Here is a 22,669-nt window from a genome sequence, read left to right as displayed (position 1 = left end):
GGGAATACAGATTTAGTTGGCCCCAAATGCCACATTACATCCAATTTTTTAGTTTTACAGAACAAAGACAGTCATAAATCAAGACAAGTTTAAAATACACTGGTGGGTACCTCCGAGATGGCAGAAGCTTTTCTATTGGCCCAAGGTGCTATCTGATGGCACTCCTAGATTTTATGTGATGGTGGAAACAAGCAGTCTGCTACTTCAATAGATTCCCAAAGGTTTTTATCTTTTACTAATAGGATGTTAGTTCTGACACGAAGGTGAGCAAGAAATGGCTGTCTGTTCCAGGAGCTAAAACCAGCCCAAAGATAGGGTAATATCCAACCTTTTCTCGTCTGTGTAGTTTTCTCCAGTTAAGCAGATTCTGGATTCACAGCTTCTTTCTAGGAATTCTCAAATATTCAGACCATATTTAATACGGAAGCAAGGTGGGTTTTTCCATTTATTTATTTATTTATTTATTTATTCATTTATCTGTCACATATTTTAAATCCTTTATTGATTAACGTCACAGACATGGAAGGCCAATCATAAAGCAAAGTGCTAGCTATCACTATAAACAGGAGGCAAACTGGGGAAGGTAACACACATCTGTCATCCCAGCGATTGGGAAGCTGAGAATCCTGAGTTTGAGGCCTACTGGAGCTATAGCTCAAGTATTTTACAAAACAAAAGACAAAGCAACAATAACAACAAACAAAATCCTGCTGGGCTTCGGGTAGCACATGCCTTTGATCTCAGCACTTAAGGGGCAGAGGCAGGCAGATGTCTGTGAGTTCAAGATGTACAGAGTAAGTTCCAGGATAGCCTGGGCTACGCAAAAGAAACCCTGTCAGGAGGGAAGTGGGATTGGGAAACAAACCAGCAAGATCAAAACTTAAAGCAGTTCTCCCCCTGAAGGCCCTGGGGACTGGGAGGAAGAGGCGACCATGGAGCCTCTGGTGGTGTATCTAGTTCTTGAGGATAACACACACACACACACACACACACACACACACACGTACTGAGATCCAATGCCCTCTTCTGATGTGTTTGAAGACAGTGACAGTGTACTCACATACATGAAATAAATAAATAAATAAATATTAAACAAATATATGATTTAGGTTTTTCTTTTGTTGTTGATGGTGGTGGTTTGTTTGTTTTGTTTTGGGTTTTTTTTTTTTGAGGAAAAGTATAATTTTTAATTCTGTCTGCTACTTATAAATAAAAACAGAGGGGCTGGAGAGATGGCTCAGTGGTTAGGAGCACTGCTCTTCCAGAGGTCCTGAGTTCAATTCCTAGCAACCACATGGAGGCTCACAACCATCTGTAATGGAATCTGATGCCCTCTTCCGGTGTGTCTGAAGACAGCTACAGTGAACTCATATGCATAAAATAAATAAAGAAATCTTTAAAAAAAAATTAAAAATAAGAAAACAGAAACACAGCCATAGTTAATTTTCTGGTTTTTTTGTTTTGTTTTGTTTGTTTGTTTGTTTGTTTGTTTTTGTTTTTGAGACAGGGTTTCAACAAATAGCCTTAAACTGGTCTGAAATTTACTACGTTGTGAATACTGAGTTCAGCCCAGCCTTGAACTCATAGAGATCTTTCTGCCTCTGTCTCCCAATTAAAGGCTTGTGCCAACAAACCCAGGCAAAAATCACAACTATCAGATGTTAATTTTAAATATACCAACTAGCAGAAGCATGGAGGTTTAATGTCCTGTGCTGTAGAGTAAAGGGGGCAGCTATCGGGCTTCTTATTACAGAAGCAGTAAGAAAAGAAATCATAGGAACAAGGGAGTTGATTTTAATTTCATGAATGTGAATGTTCTGCCTATGCACTATGTGTGTCCCTGGTGTCCTTGGAAGCCAGAAGAGGGTATTGGATCCCCTAAAACTGGAATGTACGATGTACAGATGCTTAGGAACTGCCAGGTGGCTACTATTTACAAGAGGAGCCTCTGAGCAATCTCAGAAGCCCCTAGGGCAGGAGCATTTTTTCTTATCCTGTGGGCAGCTCCTAAGAGTTTAGGAGTCATTTCTCACAGAACTGGCATCAGTGCACCACTCCGTGACTTTTTGAGCACAGACAGCTTGTGAGGCAGTCTCCCTACCGGGAAAGTTGGTGCGGAACAACTGTGTCTTTCCCACGGGTTACCTGTGAATACTGAGTTAACATGCGGTACTTTTTCCTTGTTTATTTTTATTTATGTTTTTAAAAGACTTCTTTCTTTATTTTATGTATATGAGTACACTATAGCTGTCTTCAGACACACACCAGAAGAGGGCATCGGCAGACCCCATTGCAGATGGTTGTGAGCCACTATGTGGTTGCTGGGAATTGAACTCAGGACCTCTGGAAGAGCAGTCAGCACTCTTAACCACTGAGCCATCTCTCCAACCCCTTTAAAAAGTTCCAGAAAGCCGGGCAGTGGTGGCGCACGCCTTTAATCCCAGCACTTGGGAGGCAGAGGCAGGTGGATTTCTGAGTTCGAGGCCAGCCTGGTCTACAGAGTGAGTTCCAGGACAGCCAGGGCTACACAGAGAAACCCTGTCTCGAAAAACCAAAAAAAAAAAAAAAAAAAAAGTCCCAGAAAAACAAAACAACAAACAAAAACAAAAACAAAAAAAACCTGGGACAAGTTTCTTTGAAGACACACAGCATCAAATTAAAGATTATTAATCCTCCCATTTATTCCTTCAACATATTTCCTTTTTGAGACAGGGTCTCATGTAGCCCAGGCCACACTCTAATTCACTATGTAGTGTGATTGACCATGAATGCCTAATCTTCTTACCTCTCTTTTCCAAATTTTTGAATTGCATGTGTGTGTCACCATACCCAACAAACATACTTCTTGAGTGTTTAGTTTGAGCTAGTTCCTAGAAATTCTTGCTAGACAACATTCAATGTGTACTATTAAGATGGGAGAACTCTGGTCAGTAGAGCGGTTACTTGGCACAGGAGACCCTGAATTTGAGTCCCAGCTTCCTATAAATCATGGTGGTACATGCTTGTAATCTCAGTTCTTGGGAAATGGGGGCTTCAGGATCAGAAGTTCAAGGCCAGCTTCAGCTACATGGAAAGTCGGAAGTCACTCTGTAAAACATTTCTTGTAGAAAGAGTTTAATTAATTGAGATGTTTACCTTGAAATGTACACACACACACACACACACACACACACAATACAGGAAATGTAAACCACAGCCTCTAACACACTGGGCCACACACTGTCTCTTTCTTTCCTTCCTTCCTTCTTTCTTTCTTTCTTTCTTTCTTTCTTTCTTTCTTTCTTTCTTTCTTTTTCTTTTTTCTTTCTTTTTTCTTTCTTTCTTTTTTTGGTTTTTTCTTTTCTTTTTTTTGTTTTTTTGTTTTTTTGTTTGTTTGTTTTCGAGACAGGGTTTCTCTGTGTAGCCCGGGCTGTCCTGGAACTCACTCTGTAGACCAGGCTGGCCTCAACTCAAAAATCCACCTGCTTCTGCCTCCAAAGTGCCTTTCTGTTCTTTTCTTTTCTTTTCTTTCTTTCTTTCTTTCTTTCTTTCTTTCTTTCTTTTTTTTTAGAAAGGGTCTCACTGTGTAGCTCTGGATCTTCTAAAATTCACTATGTAGACCAGACTGGCCTCAAATTCAAAGTGATTTTCCTGCCTCTGCCTACCAAATTCTGGAGTTAAAAGTGTGTGCCACCATACCCAGCATCCTACAGTGGCTTTTAAAAGCCAAATATGTACTTAGAAAAGCCAGGGATGATGGCATCTGTAATCCCAGCATATGGGAGGAGGTAAAGATGGCTCAGCGGTTAAGAACACTAACTGCTTTTCCAGAGATCCTGAGTTCAATTCCCAGGACGGTCAGAAGTTTAATATCACCCACAGTTACATAAATTTAAGGTCATCCTGGACTAAGTGAGACTCCATAGGTCCTACCCTTCCCCCCAAATGAAAGAAAATAAAAATCAGGTTGTAAGATGCTTCAGAACTGGAGATGTCAGAAGCTCTGTGTGCTATGGGCTCCATAAACTATTTGAAGACTAGGTGAGAGGCTAGAGGATGTCAAAGGAATCATCTCAAAAGGCATTCAGAGCCTGAATCCAGGAGCTAAGACCTTGTGCCTGCAGGCATAGAGAGTCAAGTTCCAGGCAGTCCTGAGGACATCCAATTCAAAGGTTTTTACCCACATCTGAAACCTGCTTTAGCAAGTCAAAATGCTGTCCCTACATCTGATAGCCCCTTCCCTAAGTGGCCGGGCCCCATCCCTGGGGCAATGGAATGAGAAGGCATAAGGGTACAGCTCGGTGTTACAACAGGTACTTAACATAGTCAAGGCCCTGTAGCCAATCCTCATCACTAAAAGTTGAGGCCTTCAAAGGTTACAGACTTTCAAAAAGTCTCAACATAATAAAAAAAAAACTTCAATCAAGATGTTGTTTTAGTATTTAGTTATATTGTGAAGTCCTTCCTTTCAGAATTAGGTTGAAAAGTAAGTAATTAGGTCCAGGTATGGTGGCACATGCATTTAATCCCAACACTTGGAAGGCAGAGGCAGATGGATCTCTGTGAGCTCAAGGCCAGCCTGGTCTATAGAGTGAGTTCTAGGACAGCCAGGACTACACAGAGAAACCCTGTCTCAAAAAACAAAGCAAAACAAAACAAAAACCAAATTAAATAAAACAAACAAACAAATAAAAAATTAAATAAAAAATTTAAATAAAACAAATTAAATAAAACAAACAAACAAATAAAAAAAGGGGGTGGGAGTCTGAGTTTGGGCTGGAGAGATTGCTCAGTGGTTAAGAGTACTGACTGCTCTTCTAGAGGACCTGGGTTCAAATCTTAGCACCCACATGGCCGCTCACGACTGTCTGTAACTCCAAGATCTGACACTCTCACACAGACAAACATGCAGGCAAAACACCAAGGCACATAAAGTAAAAATAAATTTTAGGACAGAAGGTAATTAGAGAGCTACAGGAGGCAAGAGTAAAAGATGGGGAAGTGAGTCGTGGCCTTCTATATCATTGGCAACATCCAAAAGCTAGAGATTGTTCAATATGCCTTTAAAAGGAAAAGCCGTAATGCAATGACCCTTTAGCACCTGGAGCCTTAGACCCAACCCCAGGCCAACTCGGTGCTTTTGGAAGACGGAAGGAGGCTCCACAGACTTGTGACTACTCTCTGTGTAGCTACCCTGCAGTAGAAGCGCTACAGATGGTTTAGCTCTCTCTCAGTGATCTCAAGCCTGTCAGAAGGAAATGGCCCCATACAGAAAGGGAGAGGAGAAGGTTGGGAAGAAAGAAGAAAGGAAGAACCTCTGAGCTTGTTACGAACATGGATCAAGCCAGGCAAATGGAGGAGGGCCCAAGCCAGTCCTAAGGAGGAGGACAGGCCCTCTGGGGGGCCCTGGAGGACTTATTTCCCTTGTGGTTTATTGTACTTCCTGTTCCCTTGCTCACTGCGGAAGTTCCTCTTCTTACCCTACACCCAGAGCTTAGCTGGAGAGGACTAAGGCAGAAGGCACCATGAGTAGTGGCCCTGTAGGAGGCAGGCCTGGGGGCCGAGGGGGACCAGCGGTTCAGCAGAACAGTCCTTCCAACCTTCTCCAGGACCATGAGAACCAGAGACTCTTTGAGCTTCTCGGCCGAAAATGCTGGGTGAGTTGGGAGAGCTCCTGGTCCTCCCAGTCTCCCTCCCTTTCCTCCTCTTCCTCGCTACCTCTTCTTCAACCTTCTGCTTCCTCCTCTTACCCATATTTCCCTGCTCCTTTTTCTTCCCATCATCCCTCTTTTCCTCCTTCGCCCCATCTCCTCTCCCTGCATTCATTCCCATTTTCTTGATGTCTATCCACCTTCCTCCAGGGTAGAGCTCTTTCCTCACGCTCATGACAGCCACAGGCAAGCAAGGACCAGGCCTGGTTAACCAGGAACAGACTTTACTGACCCCTCCTCTCCCTTTTAGACACTGGCTACTTCGGTTGTGCAGCTGTACCTGGCGCTGCCCCCTGGAGCTGAGCACTGGACCATGGAACACTGTGGGGCTGTGTGCTTCGTGAAGGATAACCCTCAGAAGTCCTACTTCATCCGCCTCTATGGCCTACAGGTGACCCCCATGCCCCACTGGACAGGAAAGCTAGTTCCCAACTTGCAAAACCAGTTTCTGTCCATAGCTCCAAGCCCTCGTGCATACTAGTGACCCTCCAAGCTCCAGAACCAAAGACCAGATCCCAAGTTGTGTTTTTCTCATTCTGAGTCTAAGAAGACTGACCTCAGAAGGTTTATATCAAGACTCTGATCTGCTCCACAAATACCTGAGCCTCAGCCTCAAATCTGTTCTAACTCCAACATGTTGAATACTCTTAGGGCTGGGTTCTTAAGTTCACAATTTGGACTCCTCAATTCCTACATATATAGGCCTTGAATCCCAAACCTAAATCTCTCACATTGGTGTCTGATTCTCAGACTGTACCCTAATCCTCCATATCAGACACCTAGACCTCGAACTCTGATATTGAGCTGAAGAGCACTAAATAAGTCCCTGGGACACCAAATCTGGACACGATGCTCCCTGGTCAGAAAACAGAGGTCTGCCACCCAGAATGCCTGCATGCCAGCCTGTCCCCTACCCTGCTCCTCTCCAGGCTGGCCGGCTACTCTGGGAACAGGAGCTGTACTCACAGATGGTTTACCTCACTCCCACTCCGTTCTTCCACACCTTCGCTGGAGATGTAAGTGAGCGGCCTATACATCCTTGCACTGCAGTTAGGGTATGGGGAGGAGATGAGAAAGTCCAGGGCGGGGGCAGTAAGGAGTACTAGAAGTTCACCGACACCAAGGCATGCTATAGGACTGTCAAGTAGGACTGAACTTTTCGGACGAGAGTGAAGCCCAGGCCTTCCGGGACTTGGTGCAGGAGAAGATACAAAAACAAAAAAGGAATCCCAGGCAAAGCGGAGGTAAGGAAGCCTTAGTGGGAATTCGGGGGGCGGGGTAGGTTAGACAGAGGTAAGTACATGGGTGTGAGATTGGAAAAGCCCCTCTCATGGTTTTGGCTCTCAGTCCATCCTATTTAACCACAGAAAGACGCCAGCTACCACCACCACCAGCACCAGCCAATGAGGGTGAGTCCTCTAGTTCAAGTAGAGGTTATGAAGAACTAACCCAGAAACCTGGGGTAAGATTGGGACAGATCTCAAGTCATTCCATTTTCCCAGAGAGAAGAGGAGGGCTTCCACCTGTGCCTCCACATCCAGGTGGAGATCATGGCGGTGAGTGGCGATGCCCACATCTCTAGAGAGATGATGGGGGGGGGGTTAGTAGATGAAAGAGTACTTGGATGTGTCTGTAAATGCATAAAGAGGCGGATGGATGGCTAGGTGGATGGGTGGATAGATGAACACGGTGATGGCCTGGCGGCACACATGACTAATTTGGGAGATGAACTGATGATGGCTTATAAATAGGTGACTGAGTGTTTGAGTAAATAGATGAATATTTATTTGTATTTAAGTAATGAATAGGTGGTTCAGAGAATCCATGGGCATGTAAACAGGTGAGTAATGAACAAAATGGACTGGTGAGATGGTGCAGCGATTGCCACCAAGCCTAGAGACCAGAGTTCTAGCCCCAGAATCTACATAAAGATAGGAGAGGAACAATTCCACAAAGTTGTCCTCTGACTTCCACACGAGTGCTTTGTATGCATGCACGCGTGCACAAACACACACACACACACACACACACACACACACAATATACCCACACACAATAATACATTGAAAGACTTAAATCCCCCAAACGAGATGAGATAATTTTTGCCCAGGGAAGATGAAATGATTAAGTGAATGAATGAATAACTTAATAAACCTTTTAGCCAACCAGCCAGAGAATGAACAAGTCAGTACTCGAATGATAAAGACACAGAATTTGGGGCTGGAGAGATGGTTCAGTGGTTAAGAGCATTGACTGCTCTTCCAGAGGTCCTGAGTTCAATTCCCAGCAACCACATGGTGGCTCACAACCATCTGTAATGGGATCTGATGCCCTCTTCTGGTGTGTCTGAAGACAGCTATAGTATGCTCATATACATAAAAATAAATAAGTCTTTAACAACAAAAAAGGTACATGATTCGGTGACTCTTTCAGTGTTTTGGGGGGATCTATCCACTGCTCTATAGGCCTTGCTTAGACCTCTCTCCTTCACTTCCTCCATGACCATCAGACATATCCACAAACTTCTCCAGTAGTCTTTCTATTTCTTGCCCCTGTGCTTTGGCTAGTAAGTGAGTTCTTTCTCTGTTTTATTTTTCACAGGCCCATCAGGTGGTCCACTATCTCTAGGACTTGTGACAGTCGACATTCAGAACCCTGATATCACAAGTTCACGATACCGTGGGCTCCCCGCACCTGGCCCTGGCCCAACTGATAAGAAACGCTCAGGGAAAAAGAAGCTCAGTAAAGCTGATATTGGGGCACCAAGTGGATTCAAGTGAGAAACCTTCTTCCTACCGTAGGATCCCGGTGGGTGGGGAAGCAGGTGGATAGCTGAGCAGAGGGAAGGATGAGCAGATGGGTGAATGGGTGGAATTCATTGATGGGTCGAAGAATGAATGGGAAGCGGATTGGGAGGAGTAGGCAGCTAGATGGATGGGAGAGTGGATGAGGATACAGACAGCTATACAGGTTGATTGGTTCAGAGACAAAGCGGATGGGGCTAGATAACGAGACAGTCAAGTGGATGAATGGAGAAGCATCAGGGCCAAGGGTTCATGGTGGCTCACAATTATCTATAATGAGGTCTGGCGCCCTCTTCTGGCATGCAGCTGTACATGCGGATAGAGCACTCATACACAAACTAAATAAAGCTTAAAAAAAATAGATTAAGGAAAACAACAACCCACAGACAAAAGAGTGGGGGAAGGGAAGAGGAGGAGGGATGAACAGCAGGGAGGAAGGAAGAAAAGGTAAATATAGGCGTAGATGGGTAGACATGTAGACAAAGATGAGAAGAGAGATGGGCGGGCATATTTGTAAGCAGATGTGTGTGGGCAATGGGAGGAGGGACAGAGGCATGGCCAAGCCAATGGGCTGTCGGATGAATGTGAACCAAAGTATCTCCTCACTTGTTCTGGCCCGAGAGTGCAAGAGGTAAAGAAGACCCTGGGGCTTGATTGATATCCCCTTCCCTTCCCTAGACATGTCAGCCACGTGGGCTGGGATCCCCAGAATGGATTTGATGTGAGTAGCTCCAAAGACACCCCCCACCCCCGGACTCCACCCAACTTCCACATACTCTCCCATAGACCAAGGCTCAGACCTCACGCCCAGATCCAGCCCTTCCCACAGCCCTCTTGGCTACTTCGTTGTGATGAATATAGTGATAGTCTGTGCCCCTTCCAAATTCACTTTCTGCTTTTAACCCTGCTCGGCCCTTTTTTTTTCCACTGGAGCAGGTGAACAACCTAGACCCGGCTCTGCGGAGCTTGTTCTCCAGGGCAGGAATCAGCGAGGCCCAACTCACTGACGCAGAGACCTCCAAGCTCATCTATGACTTTATTGAGGACCAGGGTGGTCTAGAGGCTGTCCGGCAGGAGATGAGGCGCCAGGGTAAGCTCCCTTTTCTCTGGTCCTGAAATGTATAAGAAAAAAAAATGAAGCTCAAAACTTATCACACGTACCTGTTATTATACCCCACGGCAGAGCCACTCCCACCGCCTCCACCGCCATGCCGAGGAGGGGGAAGCCAGCCCCTGAGACCTTCTGCTGTGGGGAGTAATAAGGGTCGCTGTGGTCCACTGCCCCCTGTACCTATGGGGGGTGCTCCGCCCCCACCAACACCCCGAGGGCCCCCACCCCCAGGACGAGGGGGTCCTCCACCACCACCCCCGCCAGCCACTGGAAGATCTGGACCACCACCTCCTCCACTCCCTGGAGCTGGGGGACCACCAGCGCCACCGCCGCCACCACCACCACCACCACCACCACCTCCACCCTGCCCTGGGAGTGGGCCTGCTTCTCCTCCGCTTCCTCCTACTCCGGTGTCTGGGGGGGGCCCAGCACCTGGTGGGGGCCGGGGTGCACTTTTGGATCAAATCCGTCAGGGAATTCAGCTGAACAAGGTAAAGATGGGCAGGATAGATAACAGGGTTGGGGTCTTCGTAAGTCAGAACATTGTGGGCCGTGGTTGAGATGCCTGGTTTTGGGGGAGCCAGTGATAAAATGGAGATTGGTGTGGTCCCTTGAAAGAATCTGGAGTGTGTGAGAGAAGAAATGAAGAAAGGGCTGGAGAAATGCTCTTTTCACAGTCCCGAGCCCTCCTCTGTGCTCCAATCTCTCCCTGCAGACCCCTGGAGCCATAGAGAACTCAGTACAGCAGCCACCCGCACAGCAGTCAGAAGGCCTAGTGGGTGCCCTGATGCATGTCATGCAGAAGAGGAGCAGAGTCATCCACTCCTCAGGTGAGCCCACTATGTCACAACTGGGACCTGACTCCCAGGGCTATCTAGAACTGGCTTGAAAACAGCTCCAGGTGTCGCTCTTACTGGTGACACTAGAGGCCCATGTATGTGGTGATATATCTATGTATATTATGTATGTATATGTATTATGTAATTCCGGTGCTGGAAAAGTTAAGGAGAATCTTGAATTCAAGGCCAGCCCGAGTCAGAAAAGATAACAATGGACAGGGGTTGGAGTTATAACTAAGTGGTAGAGCCTAGCACACTCCAGGCCTTAGGCCTAGCATGCTCTGGGCCTTAGGCCTAGCATGCCCATGTTCATTCCCAACAATGAAAACAAAAACTGACAGTCACCGTCTCGGGATAACAGTATAAACAGGAATTTACCTTTTGAAGGCCAGCGTGGTGCTGTTGCAGTCCAGCGTGTTAGCTTCATGTTGTCAAGCAGCAGTAATATAATGAAATAGATCTTTGGCAATAATATTAACATATGCCGGGGTATGCCCACAGTATGAACATTAACCACATATGGTCAGTGATATTAACATTAGCTGTGTGACAATACTTTTCTCACCCTAGATAGGGAGCCCATGAGAGACCGAAGTACAGATACCACCGAAGACCAACGTGGTGAACCAATGAGTTTTATTGGGTTACTTACAGGAATATGGGTGAGGGGTTACTTACAGGAGCAGATAGGATTCAAGATAGCTGTATCACCAAAGCCCACCACAGCATGGGCGACAGCTCATAAAAGCTGGGAGCCTGGAGCCTGCAGGCTGATAACAGGCTGGGAAGTGTCTTTCCCCAAGTGAGTCTGGTCTAAACCTCTTCCAGGCAGCTGGTCTGGTCTAAGTCTTCTTTGTGGTTGGCATATCTTGAGAGTGACTCAACGGTAGTCTTTATTGCTTATTCTGAGAGGAAGGGGCCTGGTGAATCTGGTCAGTTTCAGGGACTTGCTGAAGCTATTTTGAGTTGTTTACCTTGGGGCTTCAGCAGATGGAATACTTCAGTCTTCATCTCAGAGGAAACTGTTAGACAATATTAGCTCACCATGTGAAAATGCTGCTTGACCATGTGAAACTCCCATCTTTAAGAGCACAGGCTGCTGTTCCAGAGGACATGGGTTCAGTTCCCACAGCCCAGATGGCAGCTCAAAAACTATCTGTAAACCCAAAGGACCTGGCAGCATCTTCTGGTCCCCATAGCCACTAAGCACACACTTGAGGCACAAATGTACATGCAGGCAAACACTCATGCATAAAATAATAAACTTTTTTTTTTTTTTTGGTTTTTCGAGACAGGGTTTCTCTGTGTAGCCCTGGCTGTCCTGGAACTCACTCTGTAGACCAGGCTGGCCTCGAACTCAGAAATCCACCTGCCTCTGCCTCCCAAGTGCTGGGATTAAAGGCGTGCGCCACCACCGCCCGGCTTAAAATAATAAACTTAAAAAAAATAAGAACTCCATCTTTTCTGAGCTGGTGTGGCAGTACATGCCTTTAGCCCCATCACTTGGGAGGCAGAAATAGGTGAGTCTCACTTGAGTTCAAGGCCAGCTTCATCTACATAGAGGCTACATAGAGGCTAGACCCTGTCTCAAAACAAAAACAAGAGGTTTAAGGGATGGCTAAAAGGCACCAGCTGCCAAGCCTGCTGACCTGAGTTTGAGTGACATCCACCATTGATATGGTGGAAGTAGAGAACTGGTTCCTGGAAGTTATTCTCTGACTTGACTTCCCCGCTCGCGTATGGGCCCACACACAAATGAATAACGACATAATTTAAAAAAGAGAAACCTTTGTCTTTGGCAATCATATTACCATTAAATCCAATAATTCATAGAAGCACATCAACTCATGGTGTGCTAATATAACTAGCCATTTTGGGTAAAAATATGGACTGATGCATCATGAATGTCCATGTCATCGTTGTACAGGGGCCATGCTAATCTTCTCTGCATCATTCCATATGCTCTGTGTGGGCTGTCAGACTTTAGCCTAGCCTTTCTACAATGTTAAGAACTGAATGTGCCAATTATATTGTTAATAACCCGGGATGTGGGTGATACTAACCTTGGCCTAGTTCCAATAGGTTGAGAGCAGGTTCCAAATAATGTCATTAACTCCAACTTCACAATAATATTAATATTAACCTGTTTGTCCACAAGACTAATGTGAATTCATTATGTGATGCTATTTTAACAAATGTCATTTGACAACATTCTCATTAGCTTCATTCTGAACCAGCAATATTAGCATTAATGCACCAAGAAACAATTAAAAAAAAACCTACTACACTTTTGCTAATGTTTAAACCTGCCATATTAAGTAGCAAAGGGGTTAGCATGAATATTCAGACTAAGAACATGTGCTCATTGTTTGAGGCAAGGTCTCCTGCAGCACAAACGGTATGATATTGAGCTTCTGATGTCCCTGGGGCTGGAATAACAGGTGTGCACCACCACTCCGAGATTATGGGGTGCTGGGAATAGAACCTAATGCTTCTTAAGTACTAGACAAGCTAACAACTGAGCCACATTCCTAACCATGTGTACTTTTGCATTTGTTTGTTTGTTTGTTTGTTTTGTGTCTGGGTGTACGTTGGTGCACGTGTGCATCTCACATGTGTGTAGGATTTTGCCCCTTCCACCTTTTTTTTTTTTTTTTTTTTGATTTTCGGGACAGGGTTTCTCTGTATAGCCTTATCTGTCCTGGAACTCACTCTGTAGACCAGGCTGGCCTCAAACTCATAAATCCGCCTGCCTCTGCCTCCCAAGTGCTGGGATTAGAGGCATGTGCCACCACTGCCGGGCTCTCGCCCCTTCCACCTTATAAGTCCCGGGGATCCTGTTAGCCTCAGAGGCAGGTGTCTTTAGTTTTATTTTTAAAGATTTATTTATTTATTTTATGTATGAGTACACTGTAGCTGTCTTCAGACACACCGGAAGAGGGCGTCAGATCCCATTACAGATGGTTGTGAGCCACCATGTGGGTGCTTGGAATTGAACTCAGGACCTCTGGGAGAGCAGTCAGTGCTCTAAACTGCTGAGCCATCTCTCCAGCCCCCCCACCCCCATTTTTCTTTCTTTCTTTTTAAGACAGGGTCTGACTGTGTAGCCCAGGCTGGCCTGGAACTTATCATGGATAAGCAAGCCTGGTCTCAAACTCATGATCCTCTTGCTTCAACCTTCTGAGTGCTGAAGTTATACCAGTGTGTGCAGCTCCCCTAACATGTTGTTGTTTTAAGACAGGGTCTCACTATTATGTAGCTCTGACTGTCCTGGAACTCTGTGAGTAGACCAGGCTGGATCCACTTGCCTCTACCTCTAGAATGCTGGGATTAAAGGCATATGCCACCAAACCTGGCCTGACCATTTTTTCTGTCAATACTGCATGGACTTGAACTCCAGCTATAACACCCACTGCTGCAATGTAATCCCTATTTTGCCCAAGATGTGCCTTTAGCAGAAAACTTTAGTCTCTCTGTGCCCACCCCAGGTCAAATCTTTACCTCCTAGGCCATAGGAACTTTCTCATGACCTTTGAGCCCCCCTTCGTGTCCTGAGTAATACTCTGAATCTTTCTTCCTCTAGATGAAGGGGAGGATCAGACCGGTGAGGATGAAGAGGATGATGAATGGGACGACTAAACTCGCCTTCCTTCCTGCAGACCCGTTCCTCTCCGTGCTCACTCTGCCGTCTAGATACCTCTCCGCTGTCAGCTTCCAAACTCATCCGTGCTGGGACCTCATATGCTCTAAGCTCTCCATTGCATCCACTTTCACTTCCCATCACTCAGGGATTAAACAGGACAAAAATGAGTCTTCGTGTCTGAGGGTGTGTTTGTTCACATCCTAAATGAGTGGTTGGGGCTTTTTTCCCCTCACAGTCCCTTCTGGACTTTGATATCTCTTGGTTGTTTAGTGAGCCTTTCGAGAGTATGTTCATGTATTCCTTTAAGCTTTCAGCCACTTAGCCCACAGTTCTTTTCTTTTCCTCTCCTCCCATGCATCCCATCCCCTTTTAAAGAAGCTTTAAAATTTGTTATGATTTTGGGAAAAGGGACTAAGGCAGTCTCAGTACATGTTTTCTAGGCTTTTCCTCAAACTCTTGGGCTCATGTAACCCTCCTGCTTCAGCTTTCCAAGAGCCAGAGGTCCAGACATGTGCCACCACATCTGGCTTTAGCCTATATTTTGTTTCTTTCTTTTTGGGGTGTGTGTGTGTGTGTGTGTGTGTGTAACATAGAGAAAGTATGTGTGGCGTGTGTGTGTGTGTGTGTGTGTGTGTGTGTGTGTGTGATATGTTTATAGGCCAAAGGTTGGTGTTGAATATTGTTCTGGCTAGTTCTGCATCAATTTGATCCAAGCTAGAGTCATCAGAGGGGCAGGGGGCCTTACTTGAAGAAGTGCCTCTGTGAGATCTAGCTGTAAGATAATTTTCTCAATTAATGCTCAGTGACGAAGGGCCCAGTCTATTGTGGACCTGGGTTGGTAGTCCTGGATTCTATAAGAAAACAGGCTGAGCAAGCCATGAGGAGCAAGCCAGTAAGCAGCACCCCTCCATGGCCTCTGCATCAGCTCCTGCCTCCAGGTTCCACCTCTGCTAGAGTTCCTGTTCTGACTTCCTTTGGTGATGAACAGTGATGTGGAAGTGTAAGCAGAATAAACCCTTTCCTCCCAACTTGCTTTTTCATCATGTGTTTTATTGCAGCAATAGAAACCCTAAGGAGGACAGATATATTCCTCAATTACTCTTTATTTTGTAAGATATTTTCTTGGTTATTTTGTTTGTTTTGCTTTATTTTGTTATTGTTGGGACAGTCTATGTGGCTCTAGTTGTCCTGGAACTTGCTGTATAGATCAACTGGGCTTGAACCCACAGAGTTCTGTCTGCCTCTGTCTCTTGAGTGCCACCATACCTGGCGACATTTATTTATTTATTTATTTATTTATTTATTTATTTATGGAGGGTTTTTCTGTATAGTCCTGGCTATCCTGGCACTCACTTTTGTAGACCAGGCTAGCCTTGAACTTGTAACTGCCGTTTCTTTTGTAACGGCCGTCAGGTTCTGCTACTTTGTAAAGGCCGGCCGGCTCTGCTGCTCCGGTCCGCAGGTCAGGGTCTAGCAAGAGAGAGAGTGGGGACGGAGGAAGGGGAAAAAAGGAGCGAGAGACGCAAAAGATAGATACAAGACAGAGTCCGGTGGAGTCTCTTCAAGTCTCTTCTTTATTCTCCTCTCTTCTTCTATATTCTCACTCCTTCAGTCTCCTGACACCTCTCACTTTCTCACTCCTACCTCCTACCTTCTACCTCTACCTCTACCTCCTACTTCCTACTACCTCCTACTTTCTACCTCCTCAATAGAAAGGAAATTCTGGGTATTTATACCCTTTACCACGTGACTTACCCTCGTGGACAATCTCAACTGAAGCCACTACGTCACATGCTTTGTAGCCATGGATACCAGGAGCACCTTGCAGCTGGGGGCACTAAACAGTGTAACAAGATGTTTATCAGAGTGCGCTCAGCTATTGCAGGCTGTTGAAACAAGTCTCTTGTCAGGGTATATGGCTCAAGATGGCTGTAAAGATGATAGCCACTTTCGGCTAAGAGTCGGCTCCCAACAGGTCCCCCTTTTTAAATTTGTTTTCAAAAGGGAAGGCTGGGAAAACTTACGGAAACCGTGCCTGCCTTAGGTTGGAACAAAAGACCCCAGCCTCCCCTTCCCGTCTCTGGATACTCAACAGCCATTGGTTGAGCTCCTGTCTTAGGATGGTGAGGCCTCCCAGTTAGGGGCAAGGGTCTTGAGGTGTTCTCTTACCCGTCATTGACTATCCGGCTTAGCGTGTAAGTTAAGGGTTAATCCTCGTCAGTCTTGATGACAGAGGTTTTAGTCCCCTACTTCCAGCCTGTAATAATGGACCTGTATGGGTTTCATTTGAATAACATCTATCTGTTGTAGTACAAAAGCCATCAGTTTGTTGAGCAGCATGAACCCGAGAGACAAGAGACTTAGCAATGCCTGAATGGTTAGCGCAAATGCAACACTCTTTTTAAGGGTAGTACATAACTTCTTCTGTTGGAGGAGTAAAAAGTATAAGCCTCTTCTATTCTATAACACTATTTTCTAAATCTAATCTATATAAGTACAGAACTGATCATAGCTTTGATCTTAACAAAACAAGTAAGAAAATCTCTATTCCTGCCCCAATCAATCTCAAACCTAAAACACAACTATAGTAACTATGGTAATGGGTTTTCTCTAGGGTTTAAACAATGTACCACTAAATCATAAATCAGGGAACCAAGAGTCTAATAGAGCCACCCTGGAGGCGTGGGTGGTGATGTCTTCTTCCGCACCGAGAAGAGCCACCCTGGAGGTGCGGGTGGTGATGTCTTCTTCCGCACTGAGAACTTCCCAAGTCAGGTATAGTGGTTGATCTGTTCCAGTGAAGCATCTTCATGTTTCCTGTAAAGGAAAAATACGCTTCTCAGGGGGTTTCTCCTCCCTGGATTTGTTATTATTGTCTATTTGTTTGATCAGTCTTTCTGGCAGCCATCGTGCGGCATCTGCCGTTTGGGAATATATGCAGACAGATCCTCTTCTCCAGATAAGCACTGGATCTGGCCCATTCCAGGTTCCAGTTAATGGGTCTTTTCAGAGGACTGTTGCAAAATTCTTTTTGGTATTAGGATGCCAGAATCTATCTGCAGCAGATTTTCCTTCAGAATCCGAATATTTGTGATTAGTAGGAATCAATGGAAGTAACAATAGTTGAGCTACCTTCCTTCCTGTAGGAATGGTGTCTATATTCTGTATTGTCTTGGCCATTACCTTAATCTCACCTTGATAATCACTGTCTGTAGCTCCAGGAAAAATTTGTAGTCCTTGTATAATAGAACTGCTTCTTCCGACTATCAGGCCAAACACATTTGGATAGAGTGGATACTCCAGTGGGTAAGGCCTGAGGTCCCATTTCTGGGGTTAATACTGTGTGGGTGGCAGAACTGAGGTCCAGTCCTGCACTTCCTGGTGTTGTTCGACTAAGTTCTGAAAGGGGTTGTTGTTTGTTGGTATGAAACTGACTGCCCCATAAGCCTGCTTTGGCTTGTATTGGTTCGGGGCCTGGGGCTGGCCCCTGTTCCCGTTTCCCTTATTATAGGAAAGGGTGTTTCCTTGTGCATCTGTCTTGGACCTACATTCACTAGCCCAATGCCTTCCACGTTTGCAACGTGGGCATAGCCCAGGCTGTTTTCTGGGCTGTCTCTGGGTTAACTCATTTTCTGCTTTGCAATATTTTGAAAAGTGTCCAGGCTTGCCACATTTAAAACAGGCCTTTTTGTCTCTACTTGCCAAAAAGTCTCTTACTGATTGTCCTTGCATGGCGGCTGTCATAGCTAAGCCCTGTTGGTAGGAGGGCCCTATATCAGAACAGAGTCTGATATACCCAGTAAGATCTGTCTTTTTCCTGTAGGGTCTAATGGCTGCTTGGCAGGCAGAATTAGCATTTTCATATGCAAGTTGTTTCACATAATCTACACCTGCCTCTGCATTACCAAAAATCCTCCCTGCTGTTGTCATTAATAATGAACAAAATCAGAAAATCGTTCATCAGGCCCTTGTCTGACTGAGGTCAAAGACGCACCAGGGTCTCCCTTTACCGGGAGTTTGCGCCAAGCCTTCATGGCTGCATTTTGAATTTGAGCGAATAAGCCTGGGTCATATTGCATCTGGTTATCACTAGAAGCAAATTGCCCTTCTCCTACTAAGGCATCAAAGGACCAACCATTACCTGCCTGAATGTTTCTCCTAGCTGTCTCTTTACAATTCTCATGATACTCTGATTTCCAAATAAGATGGTCACCACCGCTAAGAACTGCTCTCACTAGAGTATCCCAATCACCAGGAGTCAGCCACTCCTCTGCAACAGATTCTAATATTGCAAGAGTAAAGGGAGCAGTGGCACCGTATTGTGACACTGAATTTTTAAATTCTTTAATAATTTGAAAGTTAAACCCTGTGTGATGTCTCCACGCAACTCCTTGAGCATCTCTAGTCTCTGATACAGGGAAAACCTTAACCTCTCCCTCCTCTGGCTGATCTGTGGCTGAACTAAAACCAGAGGACAGGGGCTGCCTTTGGACTCCAGGTTGAGGAACTCGAGGACCTGAGGAATTTTCCTTGCCCTCTCGAGACCTCTTCCCTGTCTTTAATTTTTGTATCTGATTAATTAAGTCCTGATACTCTTCCTCTAACTCTATTTGTTGTTTAAGGAGAGAAATTTGTTGTTTAAGAAAAGAAATTTTGTCCTGCAACTCCTTTCTGTGATCTTCAACCACCATCTCCATAGCAGGAGCATCTGGAGGTGGAGGAGCACAGGGAGGGGGCCTTCGGGAAGAAGGCCATTCAGGATCAAAATATTTGGTTGCCTCTTCCTCTAGGTCAGCACAATCTGGCTCTGACAAATTGATTACTTCAACCTTTGGTCCTATTTTGGATTCTATGTGTTTCTTTTTCTTTTGGGCATGAAAGGCAACATTTAAACAGCGAAACAAAAGCAGACAATTGATACACGTAAACAGCAAGCAACAGAACAAAACCAGAGAGTTGAGTTCAGGCTAACTTATTTCTTGCCCCATTATTACTATGACTTACTGGTCTCCACACGGCAGTTTTCTGTGGCAATCACCTCTGTTTCACCTCTGAATTTTCAGTCGATCCTCCTTCCAGTAACGTCCCTCACTGGGTCTCTGGTTCTTGCTGCCGCACGTCTGGGCGCCACTTTGTAACTGCCGTTTCTTTTGTAATGGCTGTCAGGTTCTGCTACTTTGTAAAGAAGGGAAGAGGTAGGAGGAGGTAGAAAGTAGGAGGTAGTAGGAAGTAGGAAGTAGAGGAAGGAGTGAGAAAGTGAGAGGTGTCAGGAGACTGAAGGAGTGAGAATATAGTAAGAAGAGAGGAGAATAAAGAAGAGACTTGAAGAGACGCCACCGGACTCTGTCTTGTATCTATCTTTTGCGTCTCTCGCCCCTTTTTCCCCCTTCCTCCGTCCCCACTCTCTCTCTCTTGCTAGACCCTGACCTGCCGACCGGAGCAGCAGAACCGGCCGGCCTTTACAAAGTAGCAGAACCCGACGGCCGTTACAAAAGAAATGGCAGTTACAAAAACTTGCTAATCAGTAACTTTTCTTGCGATTTACAGACTCCAGAGCACCAAAGAACCTTTAGACAATAACAGTTTACATGTCAGAAAAACAGGTCACTGTGGAATTTATGACCATCCCAGCCCTCCTCAAACTGGAAAGATAACTTTCCTCAGATCCCTTAGCTGCCTTATACCTGCAGACTCTAAACAAAATGGGTCTCCGTTTGTGATAGTATCCTATCTTCTTTTGTTTGCTGACTTTCCAAAGAGATCTTTTTTTTTCTTTGTTCCCAACCTGGCTTTTTCCAGTCAGGAGTAAATGAATATGGGTGCTCTAATAACAGAGGTAATCTTGGCAATTTCAGGCTGGCTGATCAAAGAGAATGGAGCTTCCAGCTAGGCAGCTATTTCTGGTGGCTGGTTGTCTCCCTGGGCTCAATCACATGATACTGAGCATTCTGACTGAACACGCACAGGTAGTATGGTCGGTGGGATACTGAGACTGACTACCTGGTTATCTGACAGGTGAGAGGAAGAATGTATGAGTCCCGGGTCAGCTGATGAACAGCTCTGTCAGGGAAGCTCCCAGACTCCTCAGATACATATATGGTTACAAACTATCCTGATAGAATCCAAGTCTCTCTGAGGAACCTAACACATCAGAAGATATTGACTACTTGATCCATAGTGGGAATGAGAAATGATAGACTCATCAGAGGAAACCAGCTTGACATGACTACAGCCATTTTAGTCGTAACTTCATTGGTGGTAAGGCACAGGGCCTCAGCATACTTTCCAAACCTATAGGATAAACAAAACCATTAAAATAAGTCAGGCTCCAGCTGCATATGTAGCAGAGGATGGCCTTGTCGGGCATCCATGGGAGGGAAGGCCCTTGGTCCTGTGGAGGCTCAATGCCCCAGTGTAGGGAATGCTAGGGCAGTAAGGTGGGAGTGGGTGAGTGAGGGAGCACCCTCATAGAAGCAGGGGGAGGAGGAGGGGGTAGGGGATTCAAGGAGAAGAAACCAGGAAAGGGGATAATATTTGAAATGTAAGTAAATAAAATAACTAATAAAAAATAAAAGTAGCTGGGTGGTGGTGGTGCACGCCTTTAATCCCATCACTTGGGAGGCAGAGGCAGGTGGATTTCTGAGCTCGAGGCCAGCCTGGTCTACCGAGTGAGTTCCAGGACAGCCAGGACTACACAGAGAAACCCTGTCTCGAAAAACCAAAAAAAAAAAAAAAAGTAAAGAAAATCTAAAAAACAAGGTGGGGGGTCAGGGGAGCATTTCATGATAACTATGGATGCCCAAATTAGTTTAAACTGATATTTAATGAAATAGACTTAGAGACTAATTGATGGGCCACACTGAAGTTGGCGTAGCATGTAAACCCCTTCCTACTGCTATACAGTGTATATCGTTATGTCTTGTCTTGCTGACACTAGAGATACGATGAAGTCTGTAAATCTGTAGTAAATTGCACTTTGTGAGATCCTGAATCTTTCTAACTCTTCTGGTATATGTATATGTTACTGTGGGCTGTATACCTGTGTATACACATATGTATGCTAGAGGTCAAAGTCAGGCATCTCCCTTGACTGCCATCCATTTTATTTTTTTTAATTTATTTATTTTTATTTTATGTGCATTGGTGGTTTTTAAATTTTATTTTATTTATATGAGTACATTGTAGCTGTACTTAGACACCAGGAGAGAGCATCGGAATCCATTACATATGGTTGTGAGCTACCATGTGGTTGCTAGGAATTGAACTCAAAATCTCTGAAAGAGCAGTCAGAGGTCTTAAATGCTGAGCCATATCTCCAGCCTGATCCTTTTTGTTTGTTTGTTTGTTTTGTTTTGAGACAGGGTTTCTCTGTGTAGCCCTGGCTGTCCTGGAACTCACTCTGTAGAGCAGGCTGGCCTCGAACTCAGAAATCCACCTGTCTCTGCCTCCCAAGTGCTGGGATTAAAGGCGTGCACCACCACCACCCGGGCAGCCTGATCCATTTTATTTTTAATTTTTACTACATTTATTAGGTGTGTGTATGTGTATATACATACACATATGTAGGCCAGAGGTCAATGTTGAGCATCGTTTTTTATTTCAACGTATTTAAATTTTTTTATCACGTTTATTTGGCATGTGTGTGTACACACCTACCAAGGTGCAGGCATGGAGAACAGAGAACAGCTTACAGGAATGGGTTCTGTCCTTCTACAAGAGCAAGCTCGGGGCTCCTGTCTCACTCCCTCCAGTACTTTGTTGCTGGGTGTGGCTTTTTCGCTGGGTGCTGAGGATCTGAATTCAAGCCCTTATGCTAGCAGGACAGACACTTTATTGAGCCATCTCCACAGCCCCTTGCCCAATTCTCTTGTCTTTCTGCATTTTCTGCCTTTAGCAGCCAGTTCTCACGCGCGGAATTTTTCCTTTAAAACGAGGATCCATGATAGCTGACCCCAAGGTTTCCTCATCCCCCTCCCTATTGTGAGGGCCTAGCTAGGTGCTGCGTCTGATAAATCATGGTGTAAATGGGGAGTAACTAAAGTGAACCACAGTAACCAAGTGGCGATGTGACTGCCCAGAGAGCTACTGGGAGCTGACAACGCTTTGTCCACCTCAGGACATGGGTGGACCGTGTAGTTCATGAAACGTTTCCTTCAGAAGTAGATGGAGAAAAGGGCTGCCTGGCTAACAATGCGATGGGGACAGTTTGAGGGAATAGCAGGCTGACTGACTGACAGCACAAGGGCTGTGCTTCAGCGAACTCAGACGGCTGCAGGGCACAGATGGCTGCTACTACTGACTGATGCAGTGTGAATGAAGCAGCGAGTGCTCCGAACGGACATCTGATGGCGGCGACCGACTTATTTATTTCAATCAGGTGACTGACTGAACACCTATGTATGACTCGAGGTCCACCCTGGAAGTGAATGCCTGCTCGAGGTTAAAATATAATGACGGGCAGAATTGGGGTCGGACAAAACAATCCCTTTATGACTGGCTGACGCTGTGATTGGCTAGCAATATGACTGACAGGGGGCAGGGCCTGGAGCAAAGTCAACCACTGCTACTGCGCAGGCGCACTC

The 22,669-nt window shown here is 45.4% G+C and overlaps 1 protein-coding gene and 1 non-coding gene across 2 annotated transcripts; one reads left to right on the top strand and one right to left on the bottom strand.

Annotated features, from left to right (window-relative positions):
* Nucleotides 1–5,480: 5,480 nt before the first annotated feature.
* Nucleotides 5,481–14,254, top strand: Was (WASP actin nucleation promoting factor). Its single transcript, XM_028770846.1, has 12 exons — nucleotides 5,481–5,636; nucleotides 5,941–6,081; nucleotides 6,620–6,706; nucleotides 6,826–6,934; nucleotides 7,058–7,099; nucleotides 7,193–7,246; nucleotides 8,292–8,466; nucleotides 9,173–9,215; nucleotides 9,431–9,584; nucleotides 9,678–10,096; nucleotides 10,321–10,435; nucleotides 14,028–14,254. Exons 1-12 carry the CDS (start codon nucleotides 5,505–5,507, stop codon nucleotides 14,081–14,083), a joined length of 1,527 nt encoding a protein of 508 aa, XP_028626679.1. The 5' UTR covers nucleotides 5,481–5,504; the 3' UTR covers nucleotides 14,084–14,254.
* On the bottom strand, nucleotides 12,324–12,434 carry LOC114624092. Its single transcript, XR_003711886.1, has one exon. It is a non-coding gene; the product is annotated as a U6 spliceosomal RNA (small nuclear RNA).
* Nucleotides 14,255–22,669: the final 8,415 nt, after the last annotated feature.

The sequence above is a fragment of the Grammomys surdaster genome, unplaced genomic scaffold (genome assembly GCF_004785775.1).
Source record: "Grammomys surdaster isolate TR1022 unplaced genomic scaffold, NIH_TR_1.0 204, whole genome shotgun sequence".
Lineage (NCBI taxonomy): Eukaryota > Metazoa > Chordata > Mammalia > Rodentia > Muridae > Grammomys > Grammomys surdaster.
Note: the sequence above shows the minus strand (reverse complement) of the source record. Positions and strands in the feature narration are given on the sequence as shown.

Excerpts from the sequence above, each read along its gene's own strand:
- Was (XM_028770846.1), top strand. The coding sequence starts at position 5,505 with ATGAGTAGTGGCCCTGTAGGAGGCAGGCCTGGGGGCCGAGGGGGACCA. Across the intron at positions 5,637-5,940 it reads TTCTCGGCCGAAAATGCTGG|ACACTGGCTACTTCGGTTGT; the intron begins GTGAGTTGGGAG and ends TCTCCCTTTTAG. Across the intron at positions 9,216-9,430 it reads ATCCCCAGAATGGATTTGAT|GTGAACAACCTAGACCCGGC; the intron begins GTGAGTAGCTCC and ends CCACTGGAGCAG.